Here is a 15416-nt window from a genome sequence, read left to right on the forward strand (position 1 = left end):
ACGTAAATATAGTATTGATTTTATTATGGCTGTATTCTGACAGAAAAGATAAGAGCACAATCAAAACATTAATAAAATAATGTTCCAAGTTGAAAATATATATTATATATCTAAACATTCTATTCATTGACCATGATGTCGTCTGGGTAGGCGACTTTTAAGTAGCGTCTGAACATCTGTGTCGCGATCCAGAACATCAGTAGGCCAGCGGAAATGATGCAAGCAAAGACGCAGAACCAGAAGTACCAATAGATCCGTGACGTCACTAAGGCGCCATACACTACTGTTCCCATCAGAAATCCCAAGGCTGAAAAGGAAAGCGAAAGAAATAAAAATGTAACTTAAAGATAAAGATTACTTCTCTGTGCAATAAAATGGAAGAAACTTTTCCCTACTATGCCATTGATGAATTATGAATATAACGAACAGTAATCAAGTTCAAAAGTCCATTGGAATGATACAAATGAATCAGAGTAAACACTGATATCTTAAAACATCAGAGGTGTGATCAGGTGCCATGGCGGAGTAAGCATCTCCTGTCGACCCGTCACCCCCGCCGTGTGTTCATTGTCATAATCAGGCAAATGGAAAAATCCGTAGATAAATCAGAGTGAAAATAATGACTTAACAATTTGTATGAAAAACGTCAGTCAACATTCGACTTAACGATAGATTGTATTTGCTGATGAGGTCATTGAATTATTAACTTACTTCCCATAAAATGGCCTACAACAGATATATGGAACCAATCTGCCTTCTTTTGCCCACAGCATTTCTTCATTGCCAGAATGAAGAAAAGAAACGTTTCTACAATGGCACCACAGGCTATCAACCCAAAGGAAGACTGGAGAGCACAAGCTTGTTAAAAAGAAAAACAAAAAAGATCAGTATTATTGATTTCGACATTCACTATGTCAGTCTCTGAGGTACAGTTGATGTGTAATAACATATTAACAGTTGAATATCTTATATTAATTTGTTCAAGTTGAATATTTAATAACATGTTGAGATTTGAATATCTTAATTTATCTTATTAATAGTTGAATATCTAGTCTCGTGTTAAAAGTTGAAGTTTACTAACATGTTGACGTTTATTCATCTTACTTGTTTACAGCTGAATAAATAACTTGTAAACAGTTGAATAGTTGGCAACATGTTAGCATCTTGTTGTAAATCTAATAGATCTTACATGTTAACAGTGGAAATTCCAAATGCTTAAAATGAAAAACTGTTCTTTTTAAATACATCAGAACTTTTAATTAATATGAAATGTTTGAACTTATATTTTGTAGAGTGAATATTACTAGATACTTACACTCATTTGTAAATAATCCTGCAACAGATATGTCATTGTCCACCGCCATCCCGATTACTCCTGTCAATCCGAAACTCATGGTGACGAAAGAACCCACCAGACCAATCTTCTTTCTAGAATCCATCAGAGACGCCATTTTGGAGATTAGTCAATATAATCTGTGAATTATAGGTGGAAAACGAGTCGTAGAAAAAGAAATGAATAAAATTGTCCGGAAAGACGCTTTGTAAATGAACAACTACTTTTTCCGCTCCTTACGGAAACGAATATTGCCGACAAGTCCACTGACATCTCGTAAAATACATTTGATAAATATCTATCCCACACTGCTCTTATATTATTATTGGTATTGCATTAGAATTTTGTAATGGTCCTGATAATTTATTATAAAATCAAACAAAAAAGTGTTACTCCTTATCCCCCCACTCAGTAGAAAAAAAAAATGAAACGTCTGGGGAGACGGATAACTCTGTGGTACAGCTACGTCCATTACTCTTCCGATACAATCTAAAAATAATATTGAGAATTTAAAAGGATAATTAAAGCCAAATGTTTCCCTGTTCAGTAAGCCTTCTCATGAAAAAGGACAATCAAAGTTATATATATATACTATATTTTTGCGGAAAAACATGCATTCATGCATATGTATTCATGCGCGTTGATGGAATACGAAGTATCAGGTTTTGTGACTGCTGCATTGATAAATATTTATTTGTAATCTAATGTGTCTCTTTTTTTAATGCCAAAGGTAAATAGTTCACTTTGTAGCTCAACTGAGCCAAAGGCTGAAGTGAGGTTTTCTGATCAAAATTTATTTTAACAATTTCATCTTCTTCTCTAGAACCATTAGGCCAATTCAAACTTGCCACATAGTATCCTTAGGTTAAGGGGATTCAAGTTTGATCAAATGAAAGACCATGCCCTGGATCTATCAATGGGAGATAATTAGAAATTAGTAAAAATTTAATGGCATCGTTTAAATATCTCAAGAAAGGATATAACATGGCATAGATTCAAATTTGTTCAAATCATGAACCCCTGGGGGTAGGGTGTCACAGGCCACAACAGGGAATCAGTTTTACATAGGAATATATAGGAACAAATCTTTAAAAATCTTCTTCCCAAGAACAGCAAAGCTATGATTATGAAAATATATATTAGTTTGGATTCAAGTTTGTTCCAATCATGACCCCCTTGAGATAAGGTGAGGCCACAAAAAGGGGTCCAAGTTTTACAGGAGTGTATATATAAAAATTCCTAAAAAATCTTTTTCTCAAGAACATTAGTTCGATGATAGGTCATACTTATCAAATTGCAAATAAGATTAAAATTTGGGTAGGGCGGGGAAATAACAGGTGATCAAATTTTTACATAGGAATATAAAAAAAATCTTTTAAAAAATCCTCTTTTCAAGAACAACAAAACATTGATTATTTATACGTCTAAGGAAACATCGTCGGGTGGAGTAGATTCAAGTTTGTTCAAATCATGACCGCCGGGGGTAGGGTGGGTCACAGAAGAAGGTCAAAAATTTCCATAGGAATATGTAGGAAAAAATTTTTCAAAAACTTCTCAAGAACAGCAAAGCCATTGTTATTTGTATTAATATGAAGCATCCTCGGGTAGTGTAAGATTTAAGTTTGTTCAAAATAATGGTCCTTTGGGTTGGGGTTGGATTGGGCCACAATAGGAGTTCAAATTTTTAAATTGGAATATACAGGGGAAAAACACTGCTGAAGGGGAACAGCAAGGCCATCAGTGACTCAGGCGAGCTATGGTAGTGGGCTTGTAAGCACTGATGTCATAAACAAATGATTTTTTTTAAATATATGTACTGCAAAATATTTTTGGAAGCAAAATCATATATGATATGTAAATGGAAGTTTTACAAATTAAAGAACTCTTTTAACTAATGTTATTTTCAACAATATCTAAATAAATGTCATTCGATACTTTCTGGATTTTATTTTAGCTAAAACAAGAAAGACTACTTTGATGACAGACAAGAAGAAAAATTTAGCATTATTTTAGTTTTATTTATTAGGGTATATTGCAAATATGTAACTGAAATAGCACGGTGAAACATTTAGCTTTCATCCTCCTCGCTACTAGACGGGTAAGAAACATCGTCCTTCATTTCTCTGTAGGTTAAGTATCTCTCGGCATGGCGATGGTAGTACTCTGTCACGAACCAGAGGAACGTGTTAATTAAGGCGAAGGCCACGCTGTCCCAACCCAAAAAATAGTACCAAAAATCCATAGTAGACGTCAGTAGTGCCACGTACATCGTCATACCGACAGTCAAGGCGAGCACTGCAAAGGAAGATTGGGTTATTATTATTTATAGATGACAAATGTATATAAAAGTAAATTTATCATCAGTCAATGAAAAGAAGAAACTGTACATAAAATCTTCACATTTTTCATAAATGATAGCTTTGATTTCTTTTCTTCTTCTTCCTGTTCTTTTTGATAGACTAGCTTTCGTATTTCAAATGAGTCTTAAGCCGTTGTAGCCAGAAAAATATTGCACCAAATTCCAAAACGTAGCATCAGAAACTTACAGGATAAAAAATTAGCAGACACGTTGATGTGGTAGTCATCTACACGTGTCTTGCTAAGCCTCGTTCTGAAGAACTCGTACAGCAGATACAGAATCAGAAGAAACTGAATCCCAGAGCCCACACTAATTAACCCAAAGGAGGCCTGCAGAGCACAAGCTGAAAGAAAGGTCTTCATATTCTTAGTAGAATAGTAGTTGTTTACACTGGTCAAAGTCTAAATGTACAATTTGATATTCAGATTCATATTTTATGTCTAATGCTTTATAACTGATATTAATTACACATTAAAGTGCATGCAATCGTAAAAAAAATATGTAATTTTAATATAACTTTTTGTACAATGATGTAGGATGTATAATTGGTTGATGACAGAACAAGCCGTATTCTTTAATTGTAAAATGAATAATAAATGCATTGTTCCTCCTAAAATCAATACCCAAACTTGCTTTATTTACCACTTTTGGGGCAATAAAAATTCATTTCAGCTTTATTATTGATATCTTTACAGAATAAAATATCCTTCTATAATTTTACTGATAGATCAGAGTATAATTGTTAAAATAAGATCAAAATATTGGTAGAGTCACCCCTAAAATATTCTCTCCTTAAAGATTAGACTGCATTGAAATCAACCCAAACTACATGACGTTCTATGTGAATTGTACTCTCATTCTTTGTTGTAGTAATGTAGGGGTCTAAGGTCCCTATCAAATTGTACTCACATTCTTTATTGTAGTTCTGTAGGGGTCTGAGGTCCCTATCAAATTGTACTCACATTCTTTGTTGTAGTTCTGTAGGGGTCTAAGGTCCCTATCGAATTGTACTCACATTCTTTATTGTAGTTCTGTAGGGGTCTAAGGTCCCTTTCGAATTGTACTCACATTCTTTATTGTAGTTCTGTAGGGGTCTAAGGTCCCTATCGAATTGTACTCACATTCTTTGTTGTAGTTCTGTAGGGGTCTAAGGTCCCTATCGAATTGTACTCACATTCTTTGTTGTAGTTCTGTAGGGGTCTGAGGTCCCTATCGAATTGTACTCACATTCTTTATTGTAGTTCTGTAGGGGTCTAAGGTCCCTTTCGAATTGTACTCACATTCTTTGTTGTAGTTCTGTAGGGGTCTAAGGTCCCTATCAAATTGTACTCACATTCTTTATTGTAGTTCTGTAGGGGTCTGAGGTCCCTGTCGAATTATACTCACATTCTTTATTGTAGTTCTGTAGGGGTCTGAGGTCCCTATCGAATTGTACTCACATTCTTTATTGTAGTTCTGTAGGGGTCTAAGGTCCCTATCGAATTGTACTCACATTCTTTGTTGTAGTTCTGTAGGGGTCTGAGGTCCCTATCGAATTGTACTCACAAACTTTGTTGTAGTTCTGTAGGGGTCTGAGGTCCCTATCGAATTGTACTCACATTCTTTATTGTATTTCTGTAGGGGTCTGAGGTCCCTATCGAATGCCATCCCTACCACCGTCCCTCCGCTCAGTGTCAGGGTAATAATGGACAGGAGCAGCCCTATCTTCTGTCTGGAAGCAGTGACCAGCTCCCACGAGCTCTGACAAAGGGCTCGAAGGAAATTGTAACCAAAGCATGGTTCCTTGTTTGTGGACATTTTATTTTTGTTGGCCACCCGAACATATGTGCTCTGTTAAAAACATTACAAGGCAAAATAGCGGAAATATTGTCGGTATATCCTGTGCTGTCGCTGTGTAAAAATTAATGATTTGAACGTGGATACACATTGGATTGTGACGTTTTTGTCAGTGATATTGTAGACAATTTGTTAAAACACATTTTATTTAATTTTATTTTTTTTCCCTTATTTTTTATAACAATGAAGTTTGTTGCATACATTGTGGTAGACTTACTATAATGGACCTGCACAAGCTGCAAGTGTGTGACCTGCGTATATATTTGTTGATGTAGAGAAAAATCAGAGCCATATTTATGTACATTACGAAATAAATTGGAACATATAGTAAATCAAAGAAAAATAAATAAAAATGTGATGTCAAAATAACAATAGATTCCATTATCTCAGACTAAAACTTATCAATGAATTCTATCAATATCAGTTAATGTAACAATGAAATATGTGGAGATAACGAACAGTATTCGAGCTCAAAAGTCCATTAAACATTACAAAATAAGAGCAGAGCAAACACGGACCTCTAAAACTTCAGAGGTAGGACCAGGTGCCCTGGAGGAGTGAGCATCCCCTGCCGACCGGTCACACAACAAGATATTCTATATGTTCAATAGTTACATCTCAATTTGGAACAAAACAGAAATCAAAGAGGATGATGCAGAAACCCGTGATTATTCCCTATATCGAGAAGGACATTTAAATACCCAAGGCGCATGAAGAGTTATCTCTAAATATAGATAATGCTACGTAGATGACTTTATTTATACGACGGGTATTTCCAGCTTGTTATAACAAAACATTTCACATTTTACGTTTATTTCATGAATAGTTTTTTCCTAACATAGACTAGCGACCTGTAATTAAACTTTTTTTCACATCTATGTTCACTGTCGCCATGTTGCACGAGAAAAGTTAGAACGATAAAAATCACAATTAATGGCAAGTGCACCTAGCTCGCACATCATTTTGAAAGATGTGTACTGTAGCCAGCGTGCGTTAATATTTTTCAATATATAAAAATGTGTCCAATAGTCACGCCGTTGATGCAATATCCAAGAAATTCCATTGAGTCATTTCAATTTTAGTTGTTTCAAGTCAAATCTGAGCCACTAATTAACAGAACAATAATGAAACGAAATGCGTATGAAAAAATGAAATTATTTAAAATGATAGTACTTTATTTTTTAAGACATCGCCACTAAATAATAACATTAAATATATGTCTTATTAGTTTTAGATCACAATATCGAGGAAAACAATTTAATTCTGCATACATTTAAAATATTACCCATGAATTTTCTGACATTCTCTCCCTCTCTCTTTCTCTCTCAAGAGAGATGTGACACTGTACTTCCATTATATAAGAAAAAAAAATATGTTTATATATAAACCAGCCATTCCAGGATTTGAACCCATTCTAAGGTAAAAGAATATTTGCATAAAGTCCACACACTTTACCACTAGACCAGCTCCGACAGTGAACTATCATGTGCTATTTTATGTGCACATTTTGCATTTCGGATGGATAATAATTTTTATTCGATTTTTGTGATTTTCAAAAATATGCCTCTTTGAAACAAAAATCGGAAATGGCAGTTTTGAAGAAAAATTCTGTCTCTTTATGCGTATATCAAATTCATTCTGTTTCAAGGAGGCAATTTTTCAGAACAGTGGGGATTCCCTATTTGAAAAACAGAAAACTTGACTTATTTTGCTATGTGACTAATTTACACTTCATTTAATGGCAAACTGGAAGTCGATATGCAGTTTCTGAATATTGTTCTACATTGTGCTGTATATATCGTTGTATCTGAAAAAATTTAAGACCGTTTTCTGTTACTTAAATTTTTTCTTTTAAACTGCTACAACTTTAGGGAAAATAACAAAAGAACTGCAACACCCTCTTTAACAGAAATTCTACCCATTCAATTTTTCTTTTCATCTGAACCCCCCAAAGCCTACAACTCAAATATTTCCAATATGTATTCTACAAACTTGGCATGAACAAGAAAACAAGTATTTGTTTTATGCCATGTTCCTGCATTTAGTGTTTAGTTCCCGGGACTTATCTGTAAACATGCTACTATGTTTGTAGGAAAATCGCAACTAGCTATAATTTCCTAATTTTAAAAATGACAAATAACTTATCGTATATAATAATTTATTAGATTCTGTTTTATAATCAAAACTTAAAAGAGTACAGTGCATGTATAATTTAAAGGTTTAACTAATGTACAAATCTTCATACGATACATTAATTTATGTATTTTTTTGACACTGCATACAAAATAAATAAGAGCACATTAAGTAAATGGGGATTCAGTTGTCATAATCCATATCGTCGTCCTGTCCCCCGTAACTCGCAGTGTCGTTTTCGAGTGCGTCACCTCCGACATTAAATATTGGGTCGTCTGGGTGATGTCTTTTTAGGTATCGGCGAAACATTTGTGTACTGAACCAGTACAGAAAGTTTCCGAAGGCCAAAACCCCGCCAAGCAGTCCCAGCCAGAAATTCCACGTGATCCGAGTGTTTAGTTTTACGCCAAATACAATGGAGGCGGAACCAAGAGCTAGGACTAAGGGGGAAAAAAGAGTATTGAGAAAGTATTTCACAAATTCAAGTCAAGTTTTGAAAAAGTATTAGCAAGGCCGTAACTACCATTGAGGCAAGTGAGGCAAATGCCTCACTAAAAATTCAGAGTTTTCTGAAAAGTGAAAAAGTTTTACTTTGATCTTAAATTAATTATGTGTGTCTTTGTACTAAATTAATACTTTCAACTTCAGTTTCAATTTCCGTGAATCGATCATCTCACCAGGTGCTTCATAATAGTTTAGAAAGCATATAAAAATAATTCAAAACGTGAAAACTTTCAAAGATTAAGTCTTTAATTCGCTAAAACTCAGGATTTGGGACCTCTCCCTTCCCCGAGAATCCCTATCATGGACACTAGCCTGGGACTACCCCCAGATCCATGGCCTCACTAAAAAATTGAGCCTAGTGACGGCCTTGATAAGAAAAGTATTAACTTCTGGTCCTCTTTTTTCAAATTTTGATCAAGTAAATAAACCAAAAATTAATACGTACATGTAAACCTTCATATAGAATTCAGGAAAAAAAATCATCATCGTATTTTTATTATTTCTGAAAAAAATCCTCGTAGTGACTTTGAAAACTTACAGGCAATGGCGTGACTGAGAAGATTAACGTAGTAGAAATCCTTCTTAAGGATTTGGATGAATATAGTGAGCGCAACAAATACAGTCACCGCAAGTTCGACAATCGTCCCCACCGTGTACATTCCATATGAGGACTTCACCACACAGGCTATGATAAAACAGTATCATTGCTGAGTTACACACAGCATAATAGCATGATTCTTTTAATTATTATTCATAAATGATATAATATGCATTTTTTCAACTGAAATATAATATTAATTGCAATATAAGAATACATCAATCTTGCCGAAAGAAGAATTTTGATGACGTAAATGCTTGAACAGATTACCCTTATCTTTTAATTATTATTCATATATATAAATAATATAATATACATGTTTTCAACTAAAATATAGTACTAATTGTAATAATAACTCTTGCCGAAAGAAGAGTTTTGATGACATAAATGCTTGAACAGATTACCCCTATCTTGATTTTTTAATCTAACTTTCAAATATTACCTGCATCACTCGCTACAACGATGTCTTTCAAAGTGACTCCATTGCTGACACCCATGGCAACGATATTGACTATACTGAACGCTGACGATATCGAACCAGTAACGAGAGAAACCATTTTTCTGTGCTTGATTAGTTGTGTCATGACTGGAATTCTTTTTGTGGAGTTTTAATGCAAAAACACCCATACATGAACGACAATGAAAAAACGGAAATGGAAAAAAGCCGACCAGCATTCGACATCCTGTGATGTTTCCTTAAGAAAAAAATTGTGCACTTGTTTATTTGTCAATGTACCGAGAACATGTATACTTCATTTTTTTTTCTTTTTTTCTTTTTTCTTTTTCTGTATTAGATATCTAATTAGATAGACAGTCAATTTTTTTTTACTTTTAAAATACACAAGCTAAAACAAAAACTGATCACGAGATTTTTTTTCACTTTAAATTTTTTTCTTATCTTTCTTTGAAATTCTCTCTGTCTTTATAAGGAAGCTAAGGATAAATTCTGTTGTAACGTAAAAAAGTTTTTTCTAGACCCCAGTGTTTTTATCTTCCTTAAATGCAGACACCACTAATTAGTCATTATGGTTATTCTCTGACTCTATTTTTTTCAATTTAAATAGAAATTAAACATATTTTCATAACACAAATAGTGGGAATTGACCCAACTCATATAGAACAGCAATATTAGATGATTTTCTATGAACATCCAAAACGTCTTTAAATATCTGGAGTTGTATTTTTTTTTTAAATGTAAAATGATCTGAGGATAATAAATCACATTTGTAGTCAGCAATCCAAATTTCAGAACCATAAGTTAAGATTGGAGTAGTTATAGATTGATAAAGTTTTAATATAGTTTGAATATTAAAAAATTTATATTAGCGGGAGATTTTATAGCATGTAGGCTTTTCTAGCTCTTTCTGACAGCTGTTCTGCTGAGAATTTCATTTTTCCATCAGATCTAAATACAAGTCCCAAATATTTATACTGATTTGTTATTTCTATAGAACTATGATTGTAGTAAAAACTATATTCATTTTCATTGTTTGTACTTTGAGAAAAAAAAAATCATAACGTTTGTTGTTTTTATTTTCATGTTCACGCATAATTTCCATTCATGGCAATATTCACTTAATATATCTATATACATTTCTGTAAACTAATCAGAGACAATGTCTTTTCTCTATATAATACAAGAATAATATCATCAGCAAAAACTTGTGGTTAATAGGCATTGAAACTAATGAGCTGGATCTGTGGGAATAATAAAGAGTTGTTGTTGTTTTTTTTTTTTTTCATAATAAACTTTCTTTTATATCTTGATATTTTGTTTTTTTTTTTTAATTTTACATATATGTAAAATACTTATATTATGTATTTTTCTTGAATTTCCTATAAAACCATTTTAAAAAGAGTTCCTTTATCAATTAAGCAAACAATTAAACAAATCTATTCATTTTCTCAAAGAAAAAATACGTGTATTCATTTTCTTATGACTTATCTAGATACAGGGATGTGTACTTTTTTGTCGGGCTCGACATCATTATAATGTGGTCATGTGACTCAGATCCGCAGCCGATGTAAACATCACACAGAAGTTTCCTTGTTGGAGCGTCAAATGTAAGGTAAGTTTTATAAGTTTTATATTTTTTTAATCAGTTTATTCAATTGGAAAACAATTGTAATAATTTGTTGGCAGTACGTAAATTTATGAAATCATGGAAGATCAGGTGGCAACAGCCCTAGGGTACTAATTAAACCCGAAATGACTCAACAGGGTAAAGGTGAATCACGGATTGGTGACGTGTTGCTTGTCAAGTACATGTAATTATGTAGTTTTACATCCGAAATATTGCACGTGTCGTATTTTTTCCTTATTATTTTTAGGTGATCATAAAACTCATAGATTGATGTCTGATTATTGAAGAATTCACATGCCATTGGGAAGTTGAGTACGATGGAACCGATTTTATGGATTCCAGCGATTTTGGCTGGGATGACCTCGTGGTTGTACATTTTATCGGTCAACATTCCAGAGTTAGGAACAAGCAGCACTCAAAAGTTGGTGTCTTACTTCTGGCTGTACATAATCTTATTTCTAAAACAAGAATAGCTGAAATAATATTAAAGAAATAATATTAAAGTAGATATATATATATATAGATATAATTTGAATTAAGCATAGAATGACCATGATGACCAGCTGTTATTTATTTTTAATGGGAAAACATGTGGAATATTTGAAGTTTTTCATAATTCGTTTTTCTTTAATTATAATATGTTGACGGTGTGACCATTGGGGCGAGCGCATTGTTACTTAATTTTAAGATCCACCTCTTCAAACCGCAAGAGACATTTAGAACGTCTAGACTGTGACGTCACATGACGTCGTATATGTTAGCTACATTTCCATAAACGAAGTTTGAGAAGTGCAAAAATTTTAACAAAGAATGTTTAATCTACTATCTGGATGCAATATCCATTAAATTAAGGTGAGTTTATTTTTTGTGAATTTTTAGTTGTTGTTACCTTGCGAACAAAGTTAGCAGTGAGAACAACAAGCAATGCACTGTGGGTCCAGAATTACTGCAGAAAAATTTTTATTGAATGAATGTACAGTAGTCCGAATTTTCTCTTCCCCCAGGCATTGTCGTTAGACTCGCAGTGACGAGCGGTGCTTTGCGCCGCTCTCTACGCTCTCTATTAAAATCGTGACTTTTTGAGTTTCAACGCTTAAATGTATCTGATGTCTAATATAAGATATAAATCAGAACATGAACATTGCCTACACTTGTTTCATCATGTATAGAAATACATTGATTGAATTGAGACATCTTTGAATTACAGGAGTGAACTGAAGTTCCCTACCTCACTGGAAGATTTACAGTCGGTGTCCAACTTATTACTGATGTACAAAGAGGAGCACTTTCTCTATGTTCTAGTCTTATTCTGCAGTGCATATATCTATAAACAAACATTTGCTATCCCTGGATCAGTTTTCATGGTCAATATTTTATAAACAACCCTCCCTACCTGAAATAGGACAGAAAAAATCTAAATATTTTGCATATTCAGAAGTCTGCTTTTCAAATATAAATCGATAAAGGCAATCTTTTCATTTAATTTTAGAACCTGTTGGCAGGAGCTCTGTTTGGGGTGTGGAAATCATTTCCTCTTGTCTGTCTCCTCACAGCGACAGGGGCCACATGTTGTTACAGTCTGTCTAAATACTTTGGCAAACAATATGTCATGAAATATTTTCCAGACAGAGTAAAATTTATGCAGGAAAAGGTGAGGCATACATTTTTTTTCTGGAGCTTGCTTTTTAATTGTGAATTTTCATTCATAAGATTGCTTTTTTTTAATGTAATTTTTCACCTATTGTCCCATAAGCAATAAAGGAAGAAGATGCAATGTATTATGTTGTATTCATGTACTTGACTTGAAAAGCATACATGTCTATGTCCTCCCCCTCCCCCCGCCCCTTCAAAAAAAAAAAAAATTATGTATACATGATTGTAGAATAGGAATATAAAGAATTTTTAATAATTACAGGTAGAAGAGAATTATGACAGCTTGTTTTTCTTCCTTTTATTTCTACGATTTTTTCCTATGTCTCCAAACTGGTTTTTAAACCTGGCATCTCCAATACTCAACATACCTGAACATATGTTCTTTTTCTCAGTATTTATAGGTAAGTGGTAACACATATAAAATACTATACAATTAATTACCCCTTATGAGGTCAACATGGTGAAATAAGGACCCTCGACCTGGCCCACGAGGTGACCTGACCTGACCGAGGCCGCTTAGCGGCCTCGGTCAGGTCAGGTCAGTGAGTGGGCCAGGTCGAGGGTCCTTATTTCACCATGTTGAACTCATAAGGGGTAATCATTTGTTTTATTATACCGATATAAGTCAAGACAATTTTTGTAGGCTTAATTACTAAAATAATCAACTGTGTATTAGATCTACGAACTGTTATTATCAGTGTTTCATCGGGATCGGGATTCGCTAGTGAAGTTGTTTACTTTTTGCCTGCAAGTCTTGTAAGTTTTTGCACCGCCGATTTATTAAAACATTCTGTGATTGTCAGTAACATGCATTTTTATAAATTCACAAATACCATTTCCGAGTACAATGACAATCTGGTGCAGATTTTTTACTGTACAAAAGAGCCAAGTCTGCATTCGTTGAATTTGACATTGTAACGAAAGTTTCAATGAAAACAATAAATTTTATGACGCATCTAAAGGACAATCGTATTCGTATCATAAAAAGACTATACATATTTTTTAACGGCATTTTTTGTAATGAAGTCATTACTGTATGCATTAATTTTTAAATTTGAATGGAATTTGGATGAACAGGTCATTTTTAGCGGTCATTATTTTTATTGACCAGTCATTATACCCCTCGTGCATTGATTCTTAGGTCATTATTGCTGTAAATGGTACTTTTTGGAGTCATTATTGAGTTTAAAAGCCTTCTAACAAGCCAATCAAATTTGAGTATTCTTAATAGAGGTATAATAAAGAATAATAAAATTGAAGTAAGATATTTCTGTTAACAAAGGCTATGTAGTATGTACTGCTTTAAATGTTCTATAAATCAAGAATAATACTTTCAGGTTTGATGCCATATAATTTTATCTGCGTACAGACGGGGAGCATGTTGTCTCAAATCAACAGCATGGAGGACATCTTTACAACAGGAACTTTTATTAAGTTGGCAGGGATTGCTCTAGTAGCTCTTGTGCCAAGTTTTATTATGAAGAAGCTAAAGAACAAAAAACTCAAGTCAATGTAACAATAACATTGTTTTAGATGTATTTAAATGTTTGAGATAAATATGTAAATGAAAACAAGTCTCTTTTTTTTAATGAGTTATGATTGACATGCATCAAAGATGATATATTAACATCATTATCTACAAAGACATAACTAAAGTGTATCTTGAAGATTTTAGTAACTTTCCAAGAGATTGGAATTCCAACATGGCTTCTTTCTGAAATAAATACTGAGAGTCGATTATAAGCAATGACAGTGTTTAGCTGTGGATAGTAGCTTCAAAGAGGATTCATTAAATTTTTTAAGAAAATTTTTTTATTTATTTTTTCATCTTAATTAAGGAAGCTCTAAACACTAACAAAAAGTGCTTTTTGGATTTGGAGAAAAATATATCAGTTAAAGGTGTGCATATTGAGACTATTTAGTTCATTTTCAACACAGGGTACCTGCCTTATTTCCGCAGGAAAAATGTACAAAGACAGTGGACTATTTATGAACAGAAATCACTGTTTTTCACTTACATTGGGAAAAATATTGAAAATAATGAATTCAATTACTTAATCTTAGTCAAATATAATGCCCAGAATATTTTAATTTATAATAAATTGTGTAATTAACTGTAAATAACCTTTTTTTCTATCTTTCTTCTAAGGGCAGATCACTCTAACTGCATAAAACTACCCTACAAGTAGAACTCTTTAGTGTGCAGTGTTTAGAGCTTCCTTAATACAAACATATTGAAGTACTAAACTTTTTTCTTTTTTACACACCATTCACTCTTTAAAAAAATTAACTGGAGTGCAATATTCACTGATTGGAACCAACTCATTAACATTGCTGTGGTTTAAAGATGTGCTGTGTCGGTCATCAACAATTCTGCAATAGCTTCTGATTTAAACAGGTTTATCCCAATCAGTATGCATTGAACACTATTCAAATAGATCTATGAAAAAATTGAGATTTTTTACGTGGCTCATTTGTTGCTATTGCATTTGCACATCAGTTATTTCTTCAATACTATATGCGAAACCTCCCATTTTGATTTAGGTATTTTTGCATTAAACATAAACATGATTTTAATAGTCTGCATAGTATAGACGCTTTGAGAAGGGAAGGATGAATCCCTGCATGTATCTGCTCGACTTCAAGGAAAAATGAACCGGTGCGTTTTGTTGCATGGCTTTGTGCTCAAACTTGAATGCGACTTGAGTACATTTTGTTATGTACAGACATGTATACTTGGAGGACATGTCATAAGCAAATGTATTGCCACATACTACGAACAAATTCTACTTCCTCGTTAAATAAATAAATTAATTAAATTTTTAAAATTTACCATGTTTGCATGTTATTTATCAAGCGGCATTCTTTTATTCATTGTTTCTTCGGGAAAAGAGATTCGATTGCAACAATACTACG

The 15416-nt window shown here is 33.3% G+C and overlaps 4 protein-coding genes across 4 annotated transcripts; 1 reads left to right on the plus strand and 3 right to left on the minus strand.

Moving 5' to 3' along the window:
* LOC133173436 (uncharacterized) lies at positions 1–1471 on the minus strand. Its single transcript, XM_061308418.1, has 3 exons — positions 1316–1471; positions 712–858; positions 1–307 (listed from the first exon to the last, which is right to left on the minus strand). Exons 1-3 carry the CDS (start codon positions 1449–1451, stop codon positions 120–122), a joined length of 471 nt encoding a protein of 156 aa, XP_061164402.1. The 5' UTR covers positions 1452–1471; the 3' UTR covers positions 1–119.
* A 1895-nt stretch (positions 1472–3366) lies between these two features.
* Positions 3367–5495, minus strand: LOC133173395 (uncharacterized). The gene is made up of 3 exons (XM_061308376.1): positions 5291–5495; positions 3880–4035; positions 3367–3628 (listed from the first exon to the last, which is right to left on the minus strand). The coding sequence occupies exons 1-3, from the start codon at positions 5487–5489 to the stop codon at positions 3402–3404; spliced, it is 582 nt and encodes a 193-aa protein (XP_061164360.1). The 5' UTR covers positions 5490–5495; the 3' UTR covers positions 3367–3401.
* A 2276-nt stretch (positions 5496–7771) lies between these two features.
* On the minus strand, positions 7772–9376 carry LOC133173419 (uncharacterized). Its single transcript, XM_061308401.1, has 3 exons — positions 9206–9376; positions 8704–8850; positions 7772–8101 (listed from the first exon to the last, which is right to left on the minus strand). The coding sequence occupies exons 1-3, from the start codon at positions 9345–9347 to the stop codon at positions 7845–7847; spliced, it is 546 nt and encodes a 181-aa protein (XP_061164385.1). The 5' UTR covers positions 9348–9376; the 3' UTR covers positions 7772–7844.
* Positions 9377–10780: 1404 nt separating this feature from the next.
* On the plus strand, positions 10781–14074 carry LOC133172914 (transmembrane protein 41A-like). Its single transcript, XM_061307751.1, has 6 exons — positions 10781–10832; positions 11095–11268; positions 12055–12211; positions 12337–12498; positions 12763–12901; positions 13838–14074. Exons 2-6 carry the CDS (start codon positions 11165–11167, stop codon positions 14014–14016), a joined length of 741 nt encoding a protein of 246 aa, XP_061163735.1. The 5' UTR covers positions 10781–10832; positions 11095–11164; the 3' UTR covers positions 14017–14074.
* The last annotated feature ends 1342 nt before the right edge of the window (positions 14075–15416 follow it).

Source organism: Saccostrea echinata, unplaced genomic scaffold (genome assembly GCF_033153115.1).
Source record: "Saccostrea echinata isolate AGI-Se365-2 ecotype Australia unplaced genomic scaffold, CSIRO_AGI_Sech_v1 ptg000056l, whole genome shotgun sequence".
NCBI lineage: Eukaryota > Metazoa > Mollusca > Bivalvia > Ostreida > Ostreidae > Saccostrea > Saccostrea echinata.

What these genes read in the sequence shown, in the direction of transcription:
- LOC133173436 (XM_061308418.1), bottom strand. Translation starts at nt 1,451, where the DNA reads ATGGCGTCTCTGATGGATTCTAGAAAGAAGATTGGTCTGGTGGGTTCT. An exon ending in AGGATTATTTACAAATGAGT is followed by an intron (nt 859 to 1,315) that starts GTAAGTATCTAG and finishes CTTTTTAACAAG; the next exon opens with CTTGTGCTCTCCAGTCTTCC. An exon ending in TGTAGGCCATTTTATGGGAA is followed by an intron (nt 308 to 711) that starts GTAAGTTAATAA and finishes TTTCCTTTTCAG; the next exon opens with CCTTGGGATTTCTGATGGGA.
- LOC133173395 (XM_061308376.1), bottom strand. Translation starts at nt 5,489, where the DNA reads ATGTCCACAAACAAGGAACCATGCTTTGGTTACAATTTCCTTCGAGCC. An exon ending in ACAGAAATACAATAAAGAAT is followed by an intron (nt 4,036 to 5,290) that starts GTGAGTACAATT and finishes CCTTTCTTTCAG; the next exon opens with CTTGTGCTCTGCAGGCCTCC. An exon ending in GTCTGCTAATTTTTTATCCT is followed by an intron (nt 3,629 to 3,879) that starts GTAAGTTTCTGA and finishes CTTCCTTTGCAG; the next exon opens with TGCTCGCCTTGACTGTCGGT.
- LOC133173419 (XM_061308401.1), bottom strand. Translation starts at nt 9,347, where the DNA reads ATGACACAACTAATCAAGCACAGAAAAATGGTTTCTCTCGTTACTGGT. An exon ending in CGTTGTAGCGAGTGATGCAG is followed by an intron (nt 8,851 to 9,205) that starts GTAATATTTGAA and finishes GTTTTATCATAG; the next exon opens with CCTGTGTGGTGAAGTCCTCA. An exon ending in TCTCAGTCACGCCATTGCCT is followed by an intron (nt 8,102 to 8,703) that starts GTAAGTTTTCAA and finishes TTTCCCCCTTAG; the next exon opens with TCCTAGCTCTTGGTTCCGCC.
- LOC133172914 (XM_061307751.1), top strand. Translation starts at nt 11,165, where the DNA reads ATGGAACCGATTTTATGGATTCCAGCGATTTTGGCTGGGATGACCTCG. An exon ending in TAAAATTTATGCAGGAAAAG is followed by an intron (nt 12,499 to 12,762) that starts GTGAGGCATACA and finishes TAATAATTACAG; the next exon opens with GTAGAAGAGAATTATGACAG. An exon ending in CTTTTTCTCAGTATTTATAG is followed by an intron (nt 12,902 to 13,837) that starts GTAAGTGGTAAC and finishes TAATACTTTCAG; the next exon opens with GTTTGATGCCATATAATTTT.